The sequence below is a fragment of the Crassostrea angulata genome, chromosome 7 (genome assembly GCF_025612915.1).
Source record: "Crassostrea angulata isolate pt1a10 chromosome 7, ASM2561291v2, whole genome shotgun sequence".
NCBI lineage: Eukaryota > Metazoa > Mollusca > Bivalvia > Ostreida > Ostreidae > Magallana > Magallana angulata.
In genome coordinates this window covers 17,925,432-17,946,916 of record NC_069117.1, presented here as the reverse complement: position 1 = coordinate 17,946,916, position 21,485 = coordinate 17,925,432, and the positions used below count along the sequence as shown (strand labels likewise).

Below are 21,485 nucleotides of genomic sequence, written 5' to 3'. Positions count from 1 at the left end.
ATGACAGTACTGATAGCTGGTGCGCAGGCGCTTTTATGCAGGGGTTGGATGGAGAGGGAGATAATTATGATGGCTCCAGCGACGAACCAGGATTAAAACGCCCTAAAATATAGTAGTCTACATACCGTGACATTTCCAAGTTCTTGCCTGAATCAAAATGTAGGACTTAAACTTTTTGTGTGGTGTTCGTAGGGTTATTGATGTGTTAAACTTGAGACAGTACGTTGTCAATATCAATATCATTCTTTATAAAGATAAAACCGTTAATATTTTTTTTTATACGCAAAAAATTCTTTTATTACATCAAAAGTGCTCATATTCACATGAGTTTTGATATATATATAGAAAAAAACCAAAGACGACATATTTTTATTTTAAACTGTTTTACGCCGTTCGTTTTATGTTTGCTTTATATATTCATTTTTTTTTAATTTTGATTTTATTTTGTGATGATGTAGATGCTATATAAGTATGTTGTGCATGCAGTGTTGTGACGACAGTAATACCTATTTACACAGGCATAGGTTGTGATTTATTTTATCATTTACAAACTATTTGGAATCCAGTCATTAACAAAGCACACAAATAGAAAGCTGACTTATAAGATAAAAAAGCATGAGAATATTTCTTATTAACCATTACAAATATATACTCATGAAGGGTTTGTTCATTTCAAAATGATCTACGTTTATCATTCTAATGATGAATATCGATACTACTTTGTTACAAAGTTCGCTGTATTAAAAATAAATGATTGAAAATGGAATAGATTGTTTTGTTGTCGTAAGTTAAAATATTTCGATTAATGGGCGATTTTCTTGTAATATTGATGTTGTGTGTTCTGAAACTAAGGACTTGAAATACAGTCTCCGATAATTCAGATTCGATCCATGTGAAGTGGACAGCAACTGATCACGTGCTATGCCAGTAGTCATCAGTAAGATGCCGTTCCATCGGATGACATGCTGTCAACGGTCGGGATTTCTCACTGAAGAAGGCACAATGATGTTTAACATTTGGCCATGGGCACCGAAAAAGGATTGACATTTTGTTGCCAAAGACAAAATGACGCCGTCTTAAACTGTTGAAAATAAAATAAATTAAAAACCCTGTAAAAACGTTTAACCGTGAATAAAATTTGATCCAAATTGATTTCTAGTCTTAATCCCCCCCCCCCCCCCCCAAAAAAGTTCAAAAATGATTAATGCATTGTAGTTTATCCATGATTCTACTGTCAGTTTTCATCAGAAGTGAGTATTTATACAGATTATCTACGTTAATTTCTCTAAACTGCTTCGTATCTCTTCACTCGTACGCATTGAAAATCATATTTGGCTAATTTTTAAATGTTACTTCTGGTGTTAATTGGGAATTGACTATAAGTTCAAAATTAACGACTTCACATGGCTAATTACAAATAATATCTGCAATATGACTGGTCACATTGCAGATATTATTTGAAAAATAATACTATATAAATAGTGCCTGTTTGGGGGGGGGGGGAGTAACTGTTGAAATTGACACCCTGAGAAAACCATTGTTAACCAACGCTAAGCGGAGGTTGATAATTGTTTTTGAAGGGTGTCAATTTCAACAGTTATCCTCCCAAACAGGCACTATTTATTTTATTATACTGAATGTCTTGGTTTTAAAGAAAATTTTACTGCTTTCATAAAGAAATGAAGTGAATTCTACGGCGAACCGTACGGGCATAATTTACGCGCATGTAACAATTCGTTTTATTATACTTTCATGTTAAATACTGAAATCTGATTGGTTTAGACGCAGTTGATAATCCGTCCTGTTACCCTCAGCGTTAGCAACACACTTAGCAACGGGTATCACTATATAAATAGTGCCTTTTAAACCCCCCCCCCCCCCCCCCCCCCCCACACACACACACGTTAAACAGAACCGCTGTAGTGACAGTGTCGTGTCCCTTGCAGATCGCTATTTGAAATTACCTTAACTATTTCCACACTAGTTTGTTTCCATACTGAACTCTTTGAATAAACGTAAACGTACCCGTCCCCATCATTTGGCCTTTGTTTAACTCCATGGCAGTTATAACATAAATGAACTGAAAAATTGCAAATCTTGTTCTCAACCATATCAACTTCACGAATTTCGTATACATGTACCAACATTCTTCATTTTCTTTTAGAGGATTGTTAAATTTTCAAGAATTTTTTTTTCTTCGCATGAATAAAAGCGGTAAGGTGGGTCTAAGATCGGTGTTGACAAGAACTTGAATTTGTCTTCATAACGCCAATATATATGGTAGCATATTTACATAACTACCGGTGTTTTCTTACTTAAACTTGTAGGTTAATGGCACTGTGTATATGAAGTGAAGAGCTGGCTTCAGATACATATTATATAAATCTCAATTTATATTCAGATGCTAGGAATTTAAGAGTTAAAACAATTCAATGTACAACTAAAGGTCTTGGAGCTGGGTATATTTTAATGGAAATCCTGGTTCTAACCCATTCAGAATTATAGAATCTTTACAGGGCCACGACTTTGTTCAAATTCTTTTTTTTCTTTTTTTATCATTTAAAATGCTTTAGGAATGTATTTCTAATAATCAAATGAAATTTGTTTGTTAGTCGAAGAGTTATAAGCAAGATACAGGGCTTACAATTCTTTGTCATGTAAACAAGGCTCGTGCCCTGTTTTTGTTTACATAGGTCCAATATACCAGTAGAAAAATCTTCTTGAAGCTGACTTCTTCATTTTTGGCACAAAGAAACAGATTTTAACGTTTAACTCTAAAACTGGAATTTTCACTACACCATTCATAATGTAAACAGAAGCTTTGTATTGCAAGCTCAGTAACTCACTTATAACTCAACGAATGACACTCAAATTTCGATTGCCAATTAAAAATGCCTTAATGAAGCAATGTAAACATTAATATCGGAAAAACAATTTTTGACCAAAATCGTGACAAAGCCCCTTTCAAGTTTTGGAGCAGTTCAGAGTATGTTTGAGTGTTGAGGTAGTCACATTTTGAAATAAATACTGGTGTTTATCATGGCTCTATCTCCAGATATACGCGGAGACTGATTTTGATTATCGAAAATGTCATAGTAACCCTTAGACTTGAATATGGTTACTTGTCCATGAAATATAAGCATAGAGAAGCTTTGGATGTAAACCCTGATCTTGATAATTTTAGAGTTTGGGGGGTTTCTTTTCTTCGAGAAATCCAGACCAGGTTGTCTTTCTTTAGCTATTGTACAATGAATTGGTATATTTATCATTAATTTTAAGAATCACAACTAATATCTTTTGGGTTTGTTTTTTAGAAAGAGTGAGTGAATGCATTATTTTTGTTTATTCTAGAAGTGTTACTAACCTAAAGGGACATAAACAATTGTTTTTCATATTACTTATTGTATGATTTGGGGGTTCTGATAGTTGAACAATAATACAGTTTAAAAAATTTGATATTGACAAAAATGTAAATGTCCAAACACTTAAAAACAGCTACATGTATCAATTTACTAAAGTTATTATTTATTGATTTTGTTTCACTCTAATAGTTATATGTATAAAACAGGGTGCCGTATAAAGTACTTCTATATGCCTAAGCCAGTACCCTTGCATTTTTCTAATGAACATTATCATGTACATGTACCAAATTTATTTTTTCATACGATAGACCATTGACTAAGAATAAGCATACATGTACTTATTTACTACATTTGCATTCAGTGTGTCTCACATGACAGAGGAGGTATTTACCTTTAAATATAAACTCCACAGGAAACTGATAATTCATATCAATTAAAATTCAGTAAGATAAATATAAAATACGGTTGAATCTTTAAAAAATCTCCAAGAATAATGTTTTCAATAAGTTATAAATATTTTTAAAAAAATATCATTATTTCCTTATTCACACAAGTTTGTTCTCCTGTAGGAAATAGTTTTGGTTTTTTTTTTACAGGATTTTAAGACAATTAAATTGAGGTTAGAAATTCTGAATATCCTATAGGAAAATTATTTCCCCTTATGTCAATTTTTAAAAATAAAAATAACGGTGAAAGGTTAGATACATCAAAAACAAAAGTAAATATAAAACGTAAGCAAAACAGCAATGGTCTACCATAGGACAGTTTTGAACTTTTGGGAAAATAAAATAATTCTAGCAGGTACAAAAAATGCCACCTTTGCATGGTCATAAAATGTATACAGGGAAATTTTCGTCCCCGTTTTATTTTCGCTCCTTTCGCCCTTATTGTCAGCATGCGAATTTAAGACTGGGCGAATTTCAATGTTTCAAATCATATCTTTCTGAAGATACTGGGTCTGGACAAATTCAAGACAGGGTGAAACTGCAAGTGTAGAGGGGCGAAAATAACTAGTATATCCGAGAGAGTGAACTCAAAATAATGAATTACAGCAAGAATAATAAAAGATGATCAATGATTTTCGTCGACAGACACAGACAATATCACATGTACTAAGATGTCTGTAGATCCCATCTGAGTGTCAGTAAGGTCAGCAGTGTGACGATAAGGAACACGGCTAACACACAACTTACATTGGACGGCTCCTTATTCTCAATGGCTGGTTTTCGGGTAATCCATTTTGCTGGTACGTTCAGCATTGCAAATACTCAAGTGTATATTTATCAATTAGCGGGCTAAATCTATTAAATAATGTACGATATTTCATATGAATCTATGAGAGTATAGTGGTTATTCTACGATTTCTTTTTAGTTCTGAGCCTTGCTGTCATAACTGTAGTAGAAGGTATGCTAAATATACTTGTATTCACCCCTTCATTATGTATTGATATTATACCTTAAATCTGCCGATTAATCCCAAGGCAAATACTATTTTTTCTAGAAATATTATTGAACAACTTAAGTCCACTTCTCTCTTTCAAACAAATCAAATACTAAGTATGGTCAGTGCCAAAAATTAGGTGTTAGAACTTCTTCAGAGGAGAGTCATGCTTCTATCACAATAAAATAATGTTTCGATATCAAGGAAAGTGAATTGCAGTTTGTCGTGTTTACGATAAAGTTCAAGAATGGCGAATGTGAGTGTTTCCAATTTATGACATAACGTCAGGTTTTTGATCACTGTAACACTTTACCAGAAATAAGTTCTGCTTAGTTAGCATGTACATAAAAATCTAACGACATATTTATGCAAGGCATAATAACGATTGTTACTTTAAGATAATCATGTTTCCTTAACACAGGGTTACAGTGTTTCCAGTGTACCGGTGTATCAGAACCAAAGGACTGCACCACCGTCGGTAACTGCTCTGATCATTACGTGAGTAACCAGCCGCCATCTTATACCGATTTTCAATAAAATTGTTCAGCTTATAAACACGAATGATAACTAGAAATGATTACAAAGCTATCATTGTTCAGCGTTAACTGATCTCCTCAAAAGTAAGAATTGGTCAGCTCAAGGTCAGGACGATGACTAATGGGTCAATCCAGGACTAACATATCAAAGGTTAATGGGTCAAGCCAGGACTAAAATATCGAAGGTTAATGGGTCAAGCCAGGACTAAAATATTCACATCGAAGGTTCTTTGTAATGAAGATTAACGATTTAACAAGATCTTTGTTATCGGTTGAATAAAAAACTTCATACTGAAGGTTAACAGTTTAACGAAGAACTTCGTAATGAAAGTTAACGGTAAAATATCAAAACAACTTCTTAATGGAGGTTTAAGGTTAAATAAAGTACTTCATTATGAAGATCAGAACCGTGAAGGTAAAAACGGGACAGATCAGAAAAACAAGAATGCGAGAGGTTCAAATCAGGATAACGTAAGAAGGTCAACGTCCAAATCAACTGTAAAGATAACTGTATAGAAATACGCTTACTTTTACCCATTGTTATTTCCTTATGCTCTGTTAAAGTTTACGAAAAATGACTTATTCTGAGTCAAGATTTTTTTTTTTAAATCAGATGTAGAATCCCAAAACAGTTGTGAAATAACGTTTTGAGCATTATGATTTTCTATCTTTACAGCAATGTTTCACTGATTTTTACGTTACTGAACAAGGATTTTTGTACTACGACTTGGGTTGTCGTATCGAAGATGTAAGTACAAGCACAAATTGTTATACACGCCATTCGCGCTTAGGGTGACTTGTAAATAACAAGCTCTGCTCATATGCAACGTATTCGCAGACTTGCCGGGTTTTGAATGGTCGAAAACGAGCGGTGGCCAATCCTGCAAAGAGACAGTTTGAAAACCTGCATCTGTGTGAAGAGTGTTGTACGACCGACTTCTGCAACAGACAAGGATGCCCTGACAAAGGTATTCTACTTATTTCGATATGAATTATTATAGTAACATATATCTAGAGCGATTTGCTTAATTAACGAGTACTTGGTATCGTACATGATAAATATTTAAATAAAACTGTTTATGAGAGACCTTGTTTAAGATTTGGTTTACTTGTAGCTGTAAACTTAGTCAACAGCACCGTCTGCTTGAATTGCGCAGACGCAGAAAATCCCGGAAATTGTGACACAGTTGACGTCTGTAACTATGATGAGGTGAGAGAGAGAGAGAGAGAGAGAGAGAGAGAGAGAGAGAGAGAGAGAGAGAGAGAGAGAGAGAGAGAGAGAGAATTAAATATTTTCATTTTCCAGTGTCTTTGTCAGGGATAAAACTATTAGAAGCGATTTTGTAATCATACCATCAATGACTATTGTAATGTATTCAATCGTGTACTTACTGAAAATTATGTAAATATGAGTAATAAGGAGTCATTCTTTTGATCACGCCCGACCGTATCTGATCACCTCATAATATTCGAAGAGTGATTCTTTATTCCTTGATAAAGACCTCTATGCTATGCTCTTTTATTTAAAGATTTGTTTGGCTACTTTAGTCCTCACCGAGAATTTTCAGGAAAGGTATCAATTACGCTGTGAAAAGAAACATGTAAGTAGTGTGAAGTTTTAACAATTTTACGACGACGAACTCTTCAGTTACAGTAACCTTTATTGACAAGTTTGGGTATGTCTGGTTACCTCCTTAGGTTTGCCAGGATTCACTCTCCGGCCAGTTTCATGGGCATCCCAAATCAGCACCGCTTCCATTTGGCAAGAGACAGTTCACGTTCCCCTTGACAGAGTGCGAGTACTGTTGTGACAAAAGCTTCTGTAACAGCAAAGAATGTGTCAAAGGTTACCAATCAATTACGTAGATTAATCTGATCATTTATCTAATTAATTGATGTTATTAATAAGTAGATCAATTTGTAAAACAAGAGATTTTCTTTTTGATGAACGCGATTAAGTTAATGAATACTACGATCGACATTTATAAACTGGAAAATCGTGTGTTGATTTAAATGACAATGTTCCTTAAAGTCATTAAGAACTCTTACAGGAATGCCAACAACAACAACTCACAAACCTACGACAACAACTCATAAACCAACTACAACAACAACTCATAAACCAACAACAACAACTCATAAACCAACAACAACAACCCACAAGACAACTCATAAACCAACAACCACCACCCATAGAACAACACACGCCACCCACAAGCCGCATCCCACAACTCATATACCAACTACAACTCATAAACCAACAACAACAACAACTCATAAACCAACAACAACAACTCATAAACCAACGACAACAACTCATGCGACAACTACAACAAAATTAACAACAACTACTACTATCCCAGGTAAAGCCTGAAATTAAAAGAATTAATATTTTTTTCTTGCATTATCACTTCATTACTTTAAATCATAACACACGGAACAATAGCGAAAATAAGGTGCTGCAAACAATGGGTTTGTTTTTGATCAAAGGTATAGTCATTTTTTTTTTAAAATTTATTGATTTATTCATATTCCAGTTTGTGGTCCCAAAGCAGCAGATATTATTTTTGCTTTGGATGCTTCGGAGAGTTTAACCGCTGCCGATTTTGAAATTGAGAAGGAGTTTGTTTATAATTTTACCAAACAGTTTAAGATTGGAAGAGACAATGTCCAGTTTGGAGCCATAACGATAGCAGACCACCCTCACCCAGATTTCTATTTAAATACCTACCATGACCGACGTCATCTTTTAGATAAAATTCAAAGCCTCGTTTTCCTTCAGTCGGGTACAAACACAGCTGACACTCTCAAAATCATTCATGATGAGATGTTCAAAGGCGGTCATGGCGGCCGTCATTCCGCCTCGCGCATCGTAGTAGTTCTAACAGACGGTATGTCAAAGGAGACCAACAGAACCAGGGAGGAGGCCCATAATTTGCAAAAAGTTGCCACTGTCCATGCAATAGGGATAGGGTCTCTAGTAAATAACGAGGAGTTGGCGGCCATAGACTCCAACAGAAAACCGGGTACTGTGACGGGATTTGACGTCCTCCATACGATGGGGGATTACCTGATGGAGATAGCGTGCCCGGGGACACACACAGGTATAGCGTGATGACTCGAGTACTGGCCCCGCCGTTGCCGACGTTCCTCAAGTCAATTCTCAGACTTAAGTCGGAGAGTTTTTTACCTCAAATTCATGGTTTTTTCCATTATGGATTTGAGTTGAGGACTGAGTTGGGTGATATAAAAATGTTGGTAACGGCGGGGCCAGGACATATTTTATTTATAACATATGTTGCCAAACTTTTATTTCATTTTTCTGAATGTTTAACATTTCTTGTGTTAATGCAAATAACTTCAAGTAGCGAAATGTTTTTTTTTTAGGTTTAGTTATTACCTTCAGTTATGATTGAATGATCTTAAATGGATCAAAACTGCAAATTCATGATCAAACTAATTTTATTTTTTGGGTTTGTAGGTTCGCATGCTTCGCATGGTTCTCATACTCATATCACGTCAGTTGTTGGATAATGATGAACTACTGATGACGTAAATTTAATAAAGCTGCAGTTCTTACTCCTGGCGTTTTCTTCTTATTATTTCCGAGTCAGATCACAAAGATTAAAATCTGTTTGTCTGACCATCGCATTGCAAGAATGTGACAAATGTCGGTTGATTGAATTTGTTGGGTAGTTCAAAATATTTAAGGGAATGTGTACTTTATTCTTACACGAGTATTGATGAAATTTTACGGTCATCTTTTTCTTTGATACGTCGATGAAAACAAATTTTTCTTCAGACCGAAATGTCATGCAGAAGTCTAGTTTTAGGCACCGTTGCACCTTTCAAGAGTTTTATATACAGAAACACCTAATGATAGCGTTAATCTGAGATTAAAATTGGAGGACCTTAAGATAGACCCAGCCTTTTATAAATTTGTGTCAAACCAAACCTTTTTTTTTTTAAATATTTAAACAGTTAAACAACTTATAAACTGTCTAAAGAGGCCAAAACAACTACTTTGTATACCTCTGCACGTTTGTTTTCCTATAGTGAGCTCACAAGGTACAAGAATTCAACAGCCAAAAATTAACATAATGAAGCATGGTATGATAGTTTATTATATTTTTTTGTTTACAAAAGTTCATCTAAATTGACCAGCTAGTTTTTGTTTGGTAGTCTCTTGAACCCTCATATTGTTTTATATAGTTTTACAATTTGTTCTTGCAAACATTAAAACATTAAATGTGCCAAGTATACGTAATCAGTCACTAAAAAGTATCCATGCACTCAAACGTTAATATCATGAATAGAAAAGTTTGATCTTAGCTGACAAAACCGTAGACACAAGTGTAGTAGTACCCCTATCTCAGGCAAGTATTTTCCACCATTTTTTAAAAAACAGATTTATGGTTTTCCTCTTTTGAAAAACATGAGCGATGTATTTGTACCGAATCATACTTGTACATTACAAAACATGTTATCTTAAATGATCATTGATGTGCCCAAAACTATAACCGAAAATTTATTACACTGTGATAAGAAAAAAGGAACCGGACACGAAAGCCACTGGAGTCACCTTAATGAAAAAAGGTAAGTAACAAAATTTAATTTTTTTGCCGGTGTCCATGAACAAATTAATGTAAAATTTGAGAAATAAGAAAATTACAAGACTTTTTGAGTCGTTGTGAAACATAAATGTGATGTCTTATTTCTACACAAATCAGATATGAAAATGTGATGCGATAAAAGAATATGTGACTTTCTTGGGACGATCGTTCTGAATTTGTCCTTAAAGAACTCTTTTATCTAAAATGTGTTGGGTATAATTAAACCAACTGTGCACTTTCTATGACCAATATAGAAAAACAAGTACATTTTGTACATGTACAATTTCTATGCTGTTTAGATAAAGTCCAGCACGACATGTCACGGATGTTAAAGGGCACATAGTTTGTGTAGTTAGAGTATTGAACTCATTTCACTGTTTCCTAAAACTTTATAGCATTTAAGCAAATTCAATTTATTTTACTACGCCAATCATTTGTATAAAAAATGTAAATATAGTTAAAATCATTCATGTACAGTTAGACAAACAAGGTTCAGCATAAATGATACGAAATGAGCGAGAAACAGGTGAGAACAAAATTACTCAGAAATTTTCAATATTCTTTGTGTTTTTAGCCTTAAAAACGTGTTAGGTTAGGACACATAATTTTTTTTCTAAAGATACTGGGCAAAAATCATTTGCTAGGGAGGTACATGCATTATGTTCTGCGCTCGAGAAATTTTTCAATGTAACCTTTAGAACATCATGCTAAATATCAATTTTATAATACCAATTGTGTATATTCCGATTGAAACTGTAGAATTTTTAAAATAACAGTTTGGATGCTCATCAAAAACAGGAAAATAATTTCAAAAGTGTTTTCCAAATGAAAAAAAAATGAAAAGATACATCAGTGTATAGAATATTGCAAAAATATTAAGACAAAAACGATTTTACATATTATAAATACTACCAGACTTTGACCCGTGCGTGCAAGGGTTGGCATATTAATGCAGAATTCAACACTTATTCACCAAATTTTTTTACTCGTTTCATATTTACACACCATGTTGACATTCTGAACTCTCGGGGGTTTTTCTTATTAAATGAACCTTTGATAAACAGAATATATGACAATTTTTCATGAAAATTTACACGAATTTCTAATTTCATTTCTGAGTTTACCCATGCAAATGTGATATTGTGGAAACATAAACTAAAAAGCCTCCTGTGATTTAGCGTGAATGTAATGCGCATGCGCAAGATTGTAAAATCCAAAAAATCCAGATGATTTCCGGATTTTTAAAAGGAATTTTCGTTGATTATTAATTAGCGAAGCTTGATTGAGAAAAAATAAAAACAAATTTGTAATCTTCAAGTACCAATGATGTTTAAAATATATAAAACAAAAGACAGTACTCTTCCGATTTCTCAGTATTAAAGCCCAAGATTCGAGTCTATTATTTTAATATAGTAGTATAGATGGAATTTGTAAATTCAATTACACAATTTTATTAAACCAATGATTATACAAAAGCGTAATAAAGCTTAAAACAAGAACTCTATAGATTTTCGTTTCATTCAGGGAGAAATGACGGTGTCCTTTTTGTGCTGAATAAAATGCAAGTCTATGTTCAATGCCAAAATGTTGACTGTAATTAGTTTGGTAAAATTTGCAAGACGAAAGACAATTACAGACCAACAAAATTTTATCTGTTACGCTACTTTCATCAGTAAAGCAGATGCCAAAGGTTCTTACAATAATCAAAGTACTGAAGTACTGAGAGGAGTTGATTTTATCGATTAACATTTAATTTCAAATCAACTTATCTTGCATGGCAATTAGTTTCTAGTCTGTATTTGAATTACGCACTTTTTTTATTATATGAATTTTTAGACTTTTCCGACAAGAATTTCGAGAAACCCCATATGAATCATCTTGTGTAACATTTAAAGATAGATTTCAAACTATGTATTAGTAATCGAAACAATTCTAAAAATCGTATGGATCCAAGCACTATTGATATCGAATTCTAGTCTCGTTCAACCAGACGCTCGGCTGTCTCCGTTAATCTCCGACAAGCAAGAGAGCCTCTCTGCTTGTCGGAGATTTACGGAGACAGTCGAGCGTCTAGTTGAACGAGACTTTATTACACTCTGGCGTAGGAACACATGAGACTACAAAAATATATAAATTGTTCGTATTATATAAAATTTGACTGTTTTCAAATTGTGTTTATAGATATTAAGTTTCCGTGAAAAACAATGCTTCAGCATAAATTACATCGAATTTTTCTATTATTTTCAAGAACTAAGTCTTGTCAGCGGTGATAATTTGTGCTTAGGTCCAAACACTGTTTCACTTTCGATGATTAAAATCAACTCCCAAAAATGATTACGTGTATAGGATTCTGTATGTGTTTCGCATTTTCCGTTCTTCACTTAATTGCCCGCGCTTACATATGCCTTCATCTAGAGTATCATGATAACCAAATGAAAAACAAATAATGAATACAGTAACAAAATTACCATTCTCATGCAGCATCAATACTGTGAATACGCACTTTACACTCACCAAAAAGGAGGAAGAGAGAAAAAAAAAACCAAAAGAGGCCCATGGGCCGCATTGCTCACCTGAAGAACAGTTCCTATATCTCTTAAATCTTCAAATATGAAACTCTTTTTAAATATCATAAAACGATAAACAAATATTAATTTCTTTTGTATTTTCACACACCATAGTAAACAATAAATAACGGATAACAAAACAATTTAATATATAATTTAAAATTCTTTGCAATTGCGTTCATTTCAGTGGAGAAAGTCCCTCCATTACAATCTTAACAAAAGCACAACCATTCTTTAAAACTCCTGCAGTTTTCAATCAGACAAGCAGTTGTTCAGTAAAATAACAGCTCAAGAGCTCGTAGCCCGATAAGCATCTTATCAAGCACTGAATTTTAAACGCTTATAAAAAAAACCCTATAAAATATACTGTTCTTGTGAACATAGGTTAAATGCCTGATAACCATTCCAGCCTGCATGTAACTACCCGTCAAAACCTTCAACCCCCGCCCATTACAACTACTGGTGTTTCCACTTTATTTTTATTCACATAGATTCAATCGAAATAAATCATATACATAGGTTCTGCATAAACCAAAACGAAAATCGTTGAATAACGTATATTTATTTCTAAGCATTAGTTTACTAACGCGAAAGTCATTCTTTGTACAAAGTGTCCGGGGGTGGCCTCGCGTGTTCATTGCATAATGAAGAGGTACAACAAAACGTGCACTCTAGCTGCATGTTCTCAGAAATGTGTTCATGGAATAGGGAGCACAGTAGCTGATGTCTAGAGCCTTCGTAGTATTGGTCGTGACATTCTTGCTTCGTACCACATCTGTTAGGTCAAAATGCAAGTACAAATGAATTAGCAAACTTTTCTGATAAACAGTCAAAATATATCCTAAAAGAACCATTACTTACTTCCAGTTAATAGGAAATAGAATAAAAGATATTAGGAAATTAAAGATCAACGCAATGGCTTTAATCAACTGCACTTGTAAACGATTATAAATGGCAACTATAAATAACAACAAACCATTCACTCACCGTTTTGATACGTGCGATACACCCCACTGAGAGTTGCTGTAATGATTTAGACAATATGGGGTACTTCCGGTACACGTTGACAAAGTTCCAGCGCCTTGACAATCATCACATACGTAACAATCAGCTAGGAAATTTATGCATAAAGTATCAACAATTGTTTTTATTTTTTTGTTTAAAAAATACATAAATAATGAGTTGATCATTAATTTAAAAAATCACAAAAGAAATGAGTAAAAACATAAGCATTTTACACTTTTTATATTGGCTTGCAATATTGAGAGGACCGCAAGTTATAGTAGTTCAAATATTTTTGAAACGTTTCTGTACAGTGAGGTAAACGAATACTTTATGTCATCACAAAAAGCATTCTACCTTTCGAGTGAGAAAACTACCGGGGAATTTGAAGCGAGAAATCAATAACGGCTTGTTAGCCCTCATCTCCCCTATTATACTGTATACGTGTACCCCCTTTTTGTTACTCAGATTGTGTCAAAGCCCTAGCTAGTACATAAAGGTTGATATCAATCAGAGAAATCTCAAGGTATTAATCGTACAACCTTATTCTACTGTCCAACTGATATGGTACAAAACAACATTCATCGTCTTTTAAAAAGTAATCATGGATGAATTAAAGAGAAATTACTTGTTTTGACTGGAGGATTGGTGATAGGGTTGGGTGGAATTACTGTTGGGAGATATGGACTGTCAGGGGAGGCCACTGTGCCTCGGTTACAGAGCTCTCCAGTGCAGCAATAAGAACACATGAAATCGGCGAAGTATTTGTGGGAAGACGAGTATGCGCGACAGTAGAAAGAGGAGGACTCTCGCGGCATCCAATAACACTCACCGGCGCTGGCGCAACTAAAGAGAAAAAACATTTCAATACAACGTATGTGTAATTATGATAATTTTGAAATATGACAATCTCATTAGCTGATGATTTTAAAATAGATATAACTGATTTTGATTAATTACACTTTTTCGACCTCGGTTTTTCCATTTACATAATTTGTCAAGCTATTGAGACAGTATGGAGCTTCGTCCGGACAACCAATGACAGACTGAGTGTCCGAGTCCTTGCTAGAGCTGTAACACCCTAAAGATGAACATATAAAAATCTATAAATGCTTCATAATATTTACAAAAAGAACCTATGTGACAATGCCATGTACATACATTTTTCAAATGATTCCATTTTCATGGTATAAAACACAAGGTTTACAAATGAACAACATAACGCGGAAATAACATGTAGATATACTTGCTGTTGGCTGGGGGCTCTGTTGTCGTTGTCGGTATAGTTGTTGTTGTTTGTGAAGTTGTTGTCGGTATAGCTGTTGTCTGTATTGTTGTTGTCGACATAGTTGTTGTCGGTGTAGTTGTTGTCGGTTTTGTTGTCGTCGGTGTAGTTGTTGTCGGTTTTGTTGTTGTGGACATTGTTATTGTTGTTGTGTTTGGGACATGAGTTAACGTGCTTGGTACATTTATCGTACTTTGCGTTGCTTGCGTGTGTATTGACGATTGCGTAAGCTGAACTGTTGTAGGGCTATGCTGTTGAACCGATGTTGGAATGTGTTGTTGCGCCGTTGTTGGTGTATGCTGATTTTGTGGTGCTGGAGTGTGTTGCTCGACTGATGGTGTATGTTGCTCGACTGTCGGAGTGTGCTGCTCTACTGCCGGAGTGTGTTGCTCGACGGAAGGAGTATGTTGCTCGACTGTCGGAGTGTGCTGCTCTACTGCCGGAGTGTGTTGCTCGACGGAAGGAGTATGTTGCTCGACTGTCGGGGTGTGTTGCTCAACTGTTGAAGTGTGTTGAACAGTTGTTGCGGTCACCAGTGTGGACGAACTTAATCCTTGTGCTGTGGTTTGCTGTACCAGCGTTGAAGGGGGATTTGTTAAAGTTACTAATGTTTTTGAAGGGACCTGACTTTGTGTATGGTTGTTTGTATACTGTCCACTGTTTGCTTGAGTCGTAGTTATCGTGACAAAAGATAGCGGCACTCTGGTCGTAGAAGTCGTTGTTGCGGCTTCAGTTGGCCTGGTCGTCGAGGTTGTCGTTTTTGTCGTGTGAGTATTTGATAAATTCAAGGGTTTCAAGTCTGCATATATGTTGAGGCACAATACATACTTTATGATATACATCGAAATCAAATTTTATACAAATAAAGACTATTCCACTCTAAATCAATGTTTGAAGATAATTTAATCTATGAAGATAATATAATGTATTCAAAAACCATTTATTTCAAATCGACATACCCCAGAACATATTGCAATAATCTGTTTTACAACAATGTCTTTTCATCGCCAATTCTTCCCTCTTCCCAAATATCGGCGGCTGGCGATGAAATATTTCACAGACCTGTCAAAATAAACGTCACATTTCATATTTTTTAAATCATAAAGTGACGTTAAGTTTTGCAAAAAGCAAAAATATGTTCTTTTGAGGAGACTATGTTTTATTTTATAACAAAATCTATAAACAAATTCCTTAAAATATTCAAGAGCCATAATTATTATATGTGATATAATGATGATCAAATTGAATAGAATCATCCACGTCACTGGGTTTTTATGAGTCACATCGTAACATTTGTAATATATTTAATTTTGTACAAAATAGTAGTAGAAATCTTAGCCAGCTATACCTCGTGGTTCACACAGCTTAGATGAATTCTAGTTTGGTAGGTTTCAGAGTCCATAAACTTATAATACATGCACTCCTATTGAATGTAATGAGAAACAGCATGTAAGTCATCCAAATACTTGAATACACTCTGTGATGAAAAAAGAACGTGGGAGAATAAACCGACCTACCTACCTGTCCTGGGTTACACAGCGTGGCGTGCTGACACTGGGAGGCGTATTTCTCGTTCTCTGAGCAGCTCATACAAGCTGTTCTCTCTGCAGAACCTACCAAACACACGACCAACTAACATTACTTCCCGAACACTATTCTTTCCCATAAAGTTCCTCTTTGTGTGTTCAAAATTGTAATATTCCTTACTTATGATAAATTAATCTTATTTAATTAGTGTAGAATTGTTTCAAATCTAAAATTCGTGGAGCCGACAAATAAAAGAGGATTCAGATGTGTTAGATGTAAGATGTTACAAGTTTTCAAAGAATATGACAATATGAATATCACATACCCATTTTTTTTTTTTACAAAATATTTGTTTCATTTCATTTTTATGTTATTTTTTGTAGTCAGATACTACAAAAGAAACAAAAGATGATAGTTTTCATTATATGAGATATTTGTTTCATGGAGGGTAATGTCAAAAGCAAAGAGGGTTCATCCAGAGAATAGCGCTCAACATGTATACAAAAAGACATTGATGATGTGACGTTTGATTAACAATATCATATCTATTTCGAGGGTGTAAAAAATAATAATGTGTAAGGTTCCATACCCTGTAATCCATTGCAACCGTCGACTGAACAGCACTGTTGCTGCTTGATGTCACTTCCGGGAGGAAGTTCTCCATATTGGTCAACAGTAGTGGTATGAAGGTTAGAACAATCCTGTCATATACATATAGTATGATAATATCTTTAAAAGAAATTCATTAAACCAGACATGATTTCACTTAGTGCACTCTCAAGAGTGAAGAACCCAATATTACAATTTAACTCTATTTGCTCTAGATCCACAAGTTAAGCAACAAAGACATCGTAGTAAAACAATACTCACCGCGTCGGCCATACATCCGGTGTAAAACCACGGTTGTCCATCGTTTACGGTATAAGTTGTTGTAAAACATTTCTGAGACATTAATATACGTAAGACATAAAAAGGTATAACCTAAAAGTTGAATGTCAGTTTACATGTACTTGTATATAGTAAGTGAGGCAGTGTTATGAAAGTATTAAAGAACAGCTGACGGAAAATCAAAAGTGAACATACCTACCTCTCCGTGGTGACACAACTGGAAGTTGTTACACTGTTGTTTGTCCGTGTGTCCGTGGCAATGAGAGCACAACAGTCGACCTAATGCACAGAATCGGGCAAGGTTTATTATATGATTCTACTACAGCAAAGCGTATGCCCCAGTCGCACCTCACATAGAAAAAACGTAAATGGAGAGGGGACGGGCAAACGGATCGGAGATTTGCGAATTTTGGGGCACTCGCAAGTACTAGTATTATCCGTTGATGTTTTTACTGCTCTTTCTAATATTACTTATGGAAATCTAAAAAAGGATAATTGAAATAGAAATCCCCTACCATTTGGGGCTCCATGCACCACTGATATAAATACCAGAACTGAATAAAATATTGAATGAAAAACTGAAATGAAATTGATTAGACAAAGGAATAGATATATGTATAATTTTAATTTTTTCAGTTAAAAATGAAGTTTTAATATTTAGTAAAAGTGAAGGATACAAAATTACTAAATCACAAACCTCCAAGATAATAAGCGATCATGGCCGACAGATCGAGTAATTGGTAGCCGGAGATAAGAAGTGACCCCTTGGTCTGTGTTAGACTTCAGAAACTTTTGTTGAAGTGCATAAATATCATGAACTTGGTACATACTAAGAAATGAACCGTAGAGAAAGCACACTCCTGCTAGTCTCTCTTTCACATTTTCCGAAGTTAAAAGTTATTAAAAATATCAAACAAGTCAACTATATGCAATAAAATTTTCGTTATTAGATTTCGTATACTGAAACTAATATTACTGTAAAAAGATAATATAAAAAAGGATATGTAGCAAGAAAGACAACTCTTATCACGGTTTTATTAAACACATGTAATACGAACTTAGCGCTCATTCAATGATATTTGGCCAAAAGTAATTTAATTTGTGATTTCATAGCATGTTTTAAGAATAAGATTTTATTTATAACCTCCTTTAAAGCAATATGAGCTGTATTTCTTAGAATTTTATTTTACTTCAAAAACACGCTTGTATGATAAGTTTGCACTTAATTTAAACTCTTATGATAAAAAAGGTTTGAAAGAATTATTAGTTTTCGTCAGAGTAAAGATTTCTCTTCTAAGGAATATATAGCAGATCAATTTTTGTACAGGACGACAATAATTCAATTTTGCTTCATTTAAGGCTTCTTTACGGCTTTTCCAATAAAAATATGTCTAACAGAACTTTAAAAACCATGATATTTTTGTCATTTTAGTAGAAAAGAACATATTTCGTAAAAAAAAATTCAGCATAAAAATTGCAGCCCATATTGCTTTAACCATTTGATTATTCTAAGTGAGCTTTTATCTTATTAAATGAATACGCCAGCTTCTAAATACGTGTACACATACAAAGACAAACAAATAGGTAATTTAAGGTATACGTTTACTCAGAATGAAAAAAAATTCCACTGATGATAATGAAAAACCATCTATTGTGTGTTAGAGACCTATCATGGTAGTGCTATTTTTCACTTTCAAAAAAGAAGGTCAATGACCTACTTTTTGAGATAATGGCCATTGAATATTTTTTGAAAATTTAAGAAAAATCCCTAAAATGTTTACACTAAGATTGAAATTTTCTTAATTATGAAAATAATACAAATTGCTAAACTCTTTTATAAATGGAATACAGTTTATGATTGGCAGTGACACTAAACGGACACAAAACATCAAGTTTTCATTCACAATTTTTATAAATATTCCAGTCCGAATTTCCTCTGTTAGTTTTCAAATTCTTACCCTTTTTTGATTCAATTTAACAAAAAACTGAATGATGATAATACTAAATAATTTATAGCATTAAACTAGGTATATTGACCTTACTCTGCAGGCATAAAACTTATATGAGGTCAATGATCAAAATTTTGAGATATGGCGTCTTTTATCGTTTTTAAGCATTTTTCAATATTTTTGTAATGCGTGTAATTTGATTATCTAAACGAAAAAATGAGATAAAACCAACAGAAAATATGTAAAATTATGTTGACTAAGAAATAAATTCTTAACTTTGATTATTACAGTACTACCAAAAATATTTCAGTGAAAAACAAAATCTGAAAATTTTAATCCGAATTTCCTCTGTTTTGCTAAAAGTCCAACTTTGTTTGAGCCTAATTCCATAATGTAGTAAAACAATCGAATGGCATGTCAATAAATATTCACTTCATGAATACTTTTAGTGTTTAGAACAAATTTTACTCGTGACATTTAACTTTATAAGAATCCGAATTTGAGAACTCAAACCCTGAGTAAACAACATCCTTAACGCGCATCGTCGGTGACCCACGTGTGATTCACATCGATTCTCTCCAAACTTGTGGACTCAAAACCGTGGTTTGCGACGATGTCATCGAATTCATTCCTTGTTGGTTTCTAATTTTTAAGTAGCTGTCTAGATAAAATGTTCTCATTTTTCATCATAATTATAAGTATGAAACAATTATACATGTGTATTTGGAAAGACATTAAAAGGGAATTGCAAAATTTGGCATTATATATATTGCTTATTTTGTTAATTTTATCGATCTCAGTAAAACAATGCCTTTTAGAATCATTACAAAATTGAATAGTGACAAAACATTTAGGTTACCCCTGAGAAATCAACAATTATTTTAATCAATACATAGTCCATATAAAAACCAAGCAGTCGTTACAAAATTCACTTTTTATAATCTGGTTGGGAAGATGTTATTAACAACCAGAATCGTTTCAAAATCGAGCTGTGTAGGACTTGACAATTTCAACTAAAAAGAAACCCAGCTCAAATGAATGATATTTTTGTTGAACATTTTATCAATAGTTACACCAGTAAATATATATATTTAAACAAACAAAAATGAGGATCCTAGTTTTATTCAATAATTTTTGTCGATAAAAATAATTTAGTAATCTCCAGTTATCCTAGAGATGTCTGGCTTTTGGAATTCTTACTCATCAGTTATCAATGTTAATTTTCGCACTTAATCTTAATGTATGTGAGTTATTTAAGAGAAATTCATGCTGAGATGTGTAAATAAAAAGAGAAAATAATAGCTTTTTGTCTCCTTTTCGTGCAGGTGTAAGGGTTGCAGCATTGCAGATATATTCATAAACAATGTATCATTTTCGACGTACGGTTGCCATAACCTTATCGGTATTCTGAAGAAGCAACATAGATCAGCACACTATCTCTTTGTTCGTCACTCGGTACGGTGCTTGCCGTGTATCTGTGGTTATTCTTAAACAGAAACAAATTAAACGACTCAAAAAATCAGTCTAGGTATAAGTTTGCTAATGGAGAGTGTAGCTACAGGTCTGTAGCTCCCGGTCTGAACAAAAATTGGACCAGGGAGTCCATCCGAATTTTTTTAAACCGGTGTTGTATAGCAGTTTTTCCCCCATAGTAGATTCCCCCCCCCCCCCCGGAAAAGCTACTATATAGTAGCCTTTCCCCCCGGGGGGAAAAGCTACTATATAGTAGCTTTTCCCCCATAGTAGGGTTTCTCCCTCACGTTCTTGGTTCAGATTTTACAAAAAATATTAATGGGAATCCAGTAAGGATAAAATCAATGTTTCTACAATCCCAGGTTGCATATATCTGCATCCATCTGTTAAGTTTCGTTTTGCCGATTTATTATTTTTTGTGTTCTAAAATTGTATTAAGCGAGAAGAATTTTTTGATAAATCTATCAGACTAGTCTGTACTGTTTGTCTGTTTGTGAAAATATCATCCAGGTTCAACCTCTGTTTTAGAGAAATTTGTTTCCGATGGTTTAGAGCCCGATTTTTAAAATCCTCTAGAGATGACCATATCACCATATTTTTATAGTGGCAGTGGTTTACCACTTGAAGATGACTCTGAAAATTTCAGCCCTTAGGGTAGGGGCCCTTTATGTTTCAGGGCCCGATGTTTAAAACCCCATTATAATGATTGAATAGTGTTCTATAAGTGGGGACCCGAATCTCAAATCTAGAGATGATCAATTAACCATATTTTCACAGTGATAGTGGTATACCACTAGTAGATGACACCGAAAATTTAAGCCCCCATGCAGGGTAGGAGCCTT

The 21,485-nt window shown here is 34.1% G+C and overlaps 3 protein-coding genes across 16 annotated transcripts in view; 2 read left to right on the top strand and 1 right to left on the bottom strand.

Annotated features, from left to right (window-relative positions):
• The window catches only part of LOC128192124 (pre-B-cell leukemia transcription factor 1-like), an 18,705-nt gene extending 17,939 nt beyond the window's left edge, over nucleotides 1–766 (top strand). For all 13 annotated transcript variants that reach the window (XM_052864591.1, XM_052864583.1, XM_052864590.1 and 10 more), the window contains one exon: nucleotides 1–766. This exon is cut by the window's left edge and continues 52 nt beyond it. In XM_052864591.1, the coding sequence (XP_052720551.1) occupies nucleotides 1–113 (113 nt within the window). In that variant the 3' untranslated portion in view covers nucleotides 114–766.
• Nucleotides 767–4,488: 3,722 nt separating this feature from the next.
• Nucleotides 4,489–8,919, top strand: LOC128155443 (uncharacterized). Its single transcript, XM_052817144.1, has 11 exons — nucleotides 4,489–4,608; nucleotides 4,735–4,767; nucleotides 5,225–5,301; nucleotides 6,016–6,087; nucleotides 6,178–6,307; nucleotides 6,455–6,549; nucleotides 6,869–6,940; nucleotides 7,038–7,185; nucleotides 7,391–7,702; nucleotides 7,877–8,443; nucleotides 8,821–8,919. The coding sequence occupies exons 1-11, from the start codon at nucleotides 4,578–4,580 to the stop codon at nucleotides 8,871–8,873; spliced, it is 1,590 nt and encodes a 529-aa protein (XP_052673104.1). The 5' UTR covers nucleotides 4,489–4,577; the 3' UTR covers nucleotides 8,874–8,919.
• Nucleotides 8,920–13,065: 4,146 nt separating this feature from the next.
• Nucleotides 13,066–17,980, bottom strand: LOC128155483 (mucin-2-like). 2 transcript variants are annotated; one of them, XM_052817204.1, is made up of 13 exons: nucleotides 17,919–17,980; nucleotides 17,737–17,775; nucleotides 17,421–17,500; nucleotides 17,204–17,275; nucleotides 16,923–17,034; nucleotides 16,328–16,419; nucleotides 16,155–16,229; nucleotides 15,766–15,868; nucleotides 14,772–15,605; nucleotides 14,482–14,602; nucleotides 14,150–14,367; nucleotides 13,507–13,630; nucleotides 13,066–13,294 (listed from the first exon to the last, which is right to left on the bottom strand). In XM_052817204.1, exons 1-13 carry the CDS (start codon nucleotides 17,938–17,940, stop codon nucleotides 13,114–13,116), a joined length of 2,073 nt encoding a protein of 690 aa, XP_052673164.1. In that variant the 5' UTR covers nucleotides 17,941–17,980; the 3' UTR covers nucleotides 13,066–13,113. The 2 variants fall into 2 exon arrangements, with proteins under 2 accessions (XP_052673164.1, XP_052673165.1); XM_052817205.1 differs by lacking the exon at nucleotides 17,919–17,980 and having other exon boundaries at nucleotides 17,417–17,500; nucleotides 17,737–17,777.
• Between the last annotated feature and the right edge of the window lie 3,505 nt (nucleotides 17,981–21,485).

What these genes read in the sequence shown, in the direction of transcription:
- LOC128155443 (XM_052817144.1), top strand. Translation starts at nt 4,578, where the DNA reads ATGGCTGGTTTTCGGGTAATCCATTTTGCTG. An exon ending in TCGGGTAATCCATTTTGCTG is followed by an intron (nt 4,609 to 4,734) that starts GTACGTTCAGCA and finishes ATTTCTTTTTAG; the next exon opens with TTCTGAGCCTTGCTGTCATA. An exon ending in ACGTCTGTAACTATGATGAG is followed by an intron (nt 6,550 to 6,868) that starts GTGAGAGAGAGA and finishes TTTTATTTAAAG; the next exon opens with ATTTGTTTGGCTACTTTAGT.
- LOC128155483 (XM_052817204.1), bottom strand. Translation starts at nt 17,940, where the DNA reads ATGATCGCTTATTATCTTGGAG. An exon ending in AGTTGTGTCACCACGGAGAG is followed by an intron (nt 17,276 to 17,420) that starts GTAGGTATGTTC and finishes TTAATGTCTCAG; the next exon opens with AAATGTTTTACAACAACTTA. An exon ending in TTATTGCAATATGTTCTGGG is followed by an intron (nt 15,606 to 15,765) that starts GTATGTCGATTT and finishes ACATATATGCAG; the next exon opens with ACTTGAAACCCTTGAATTTA.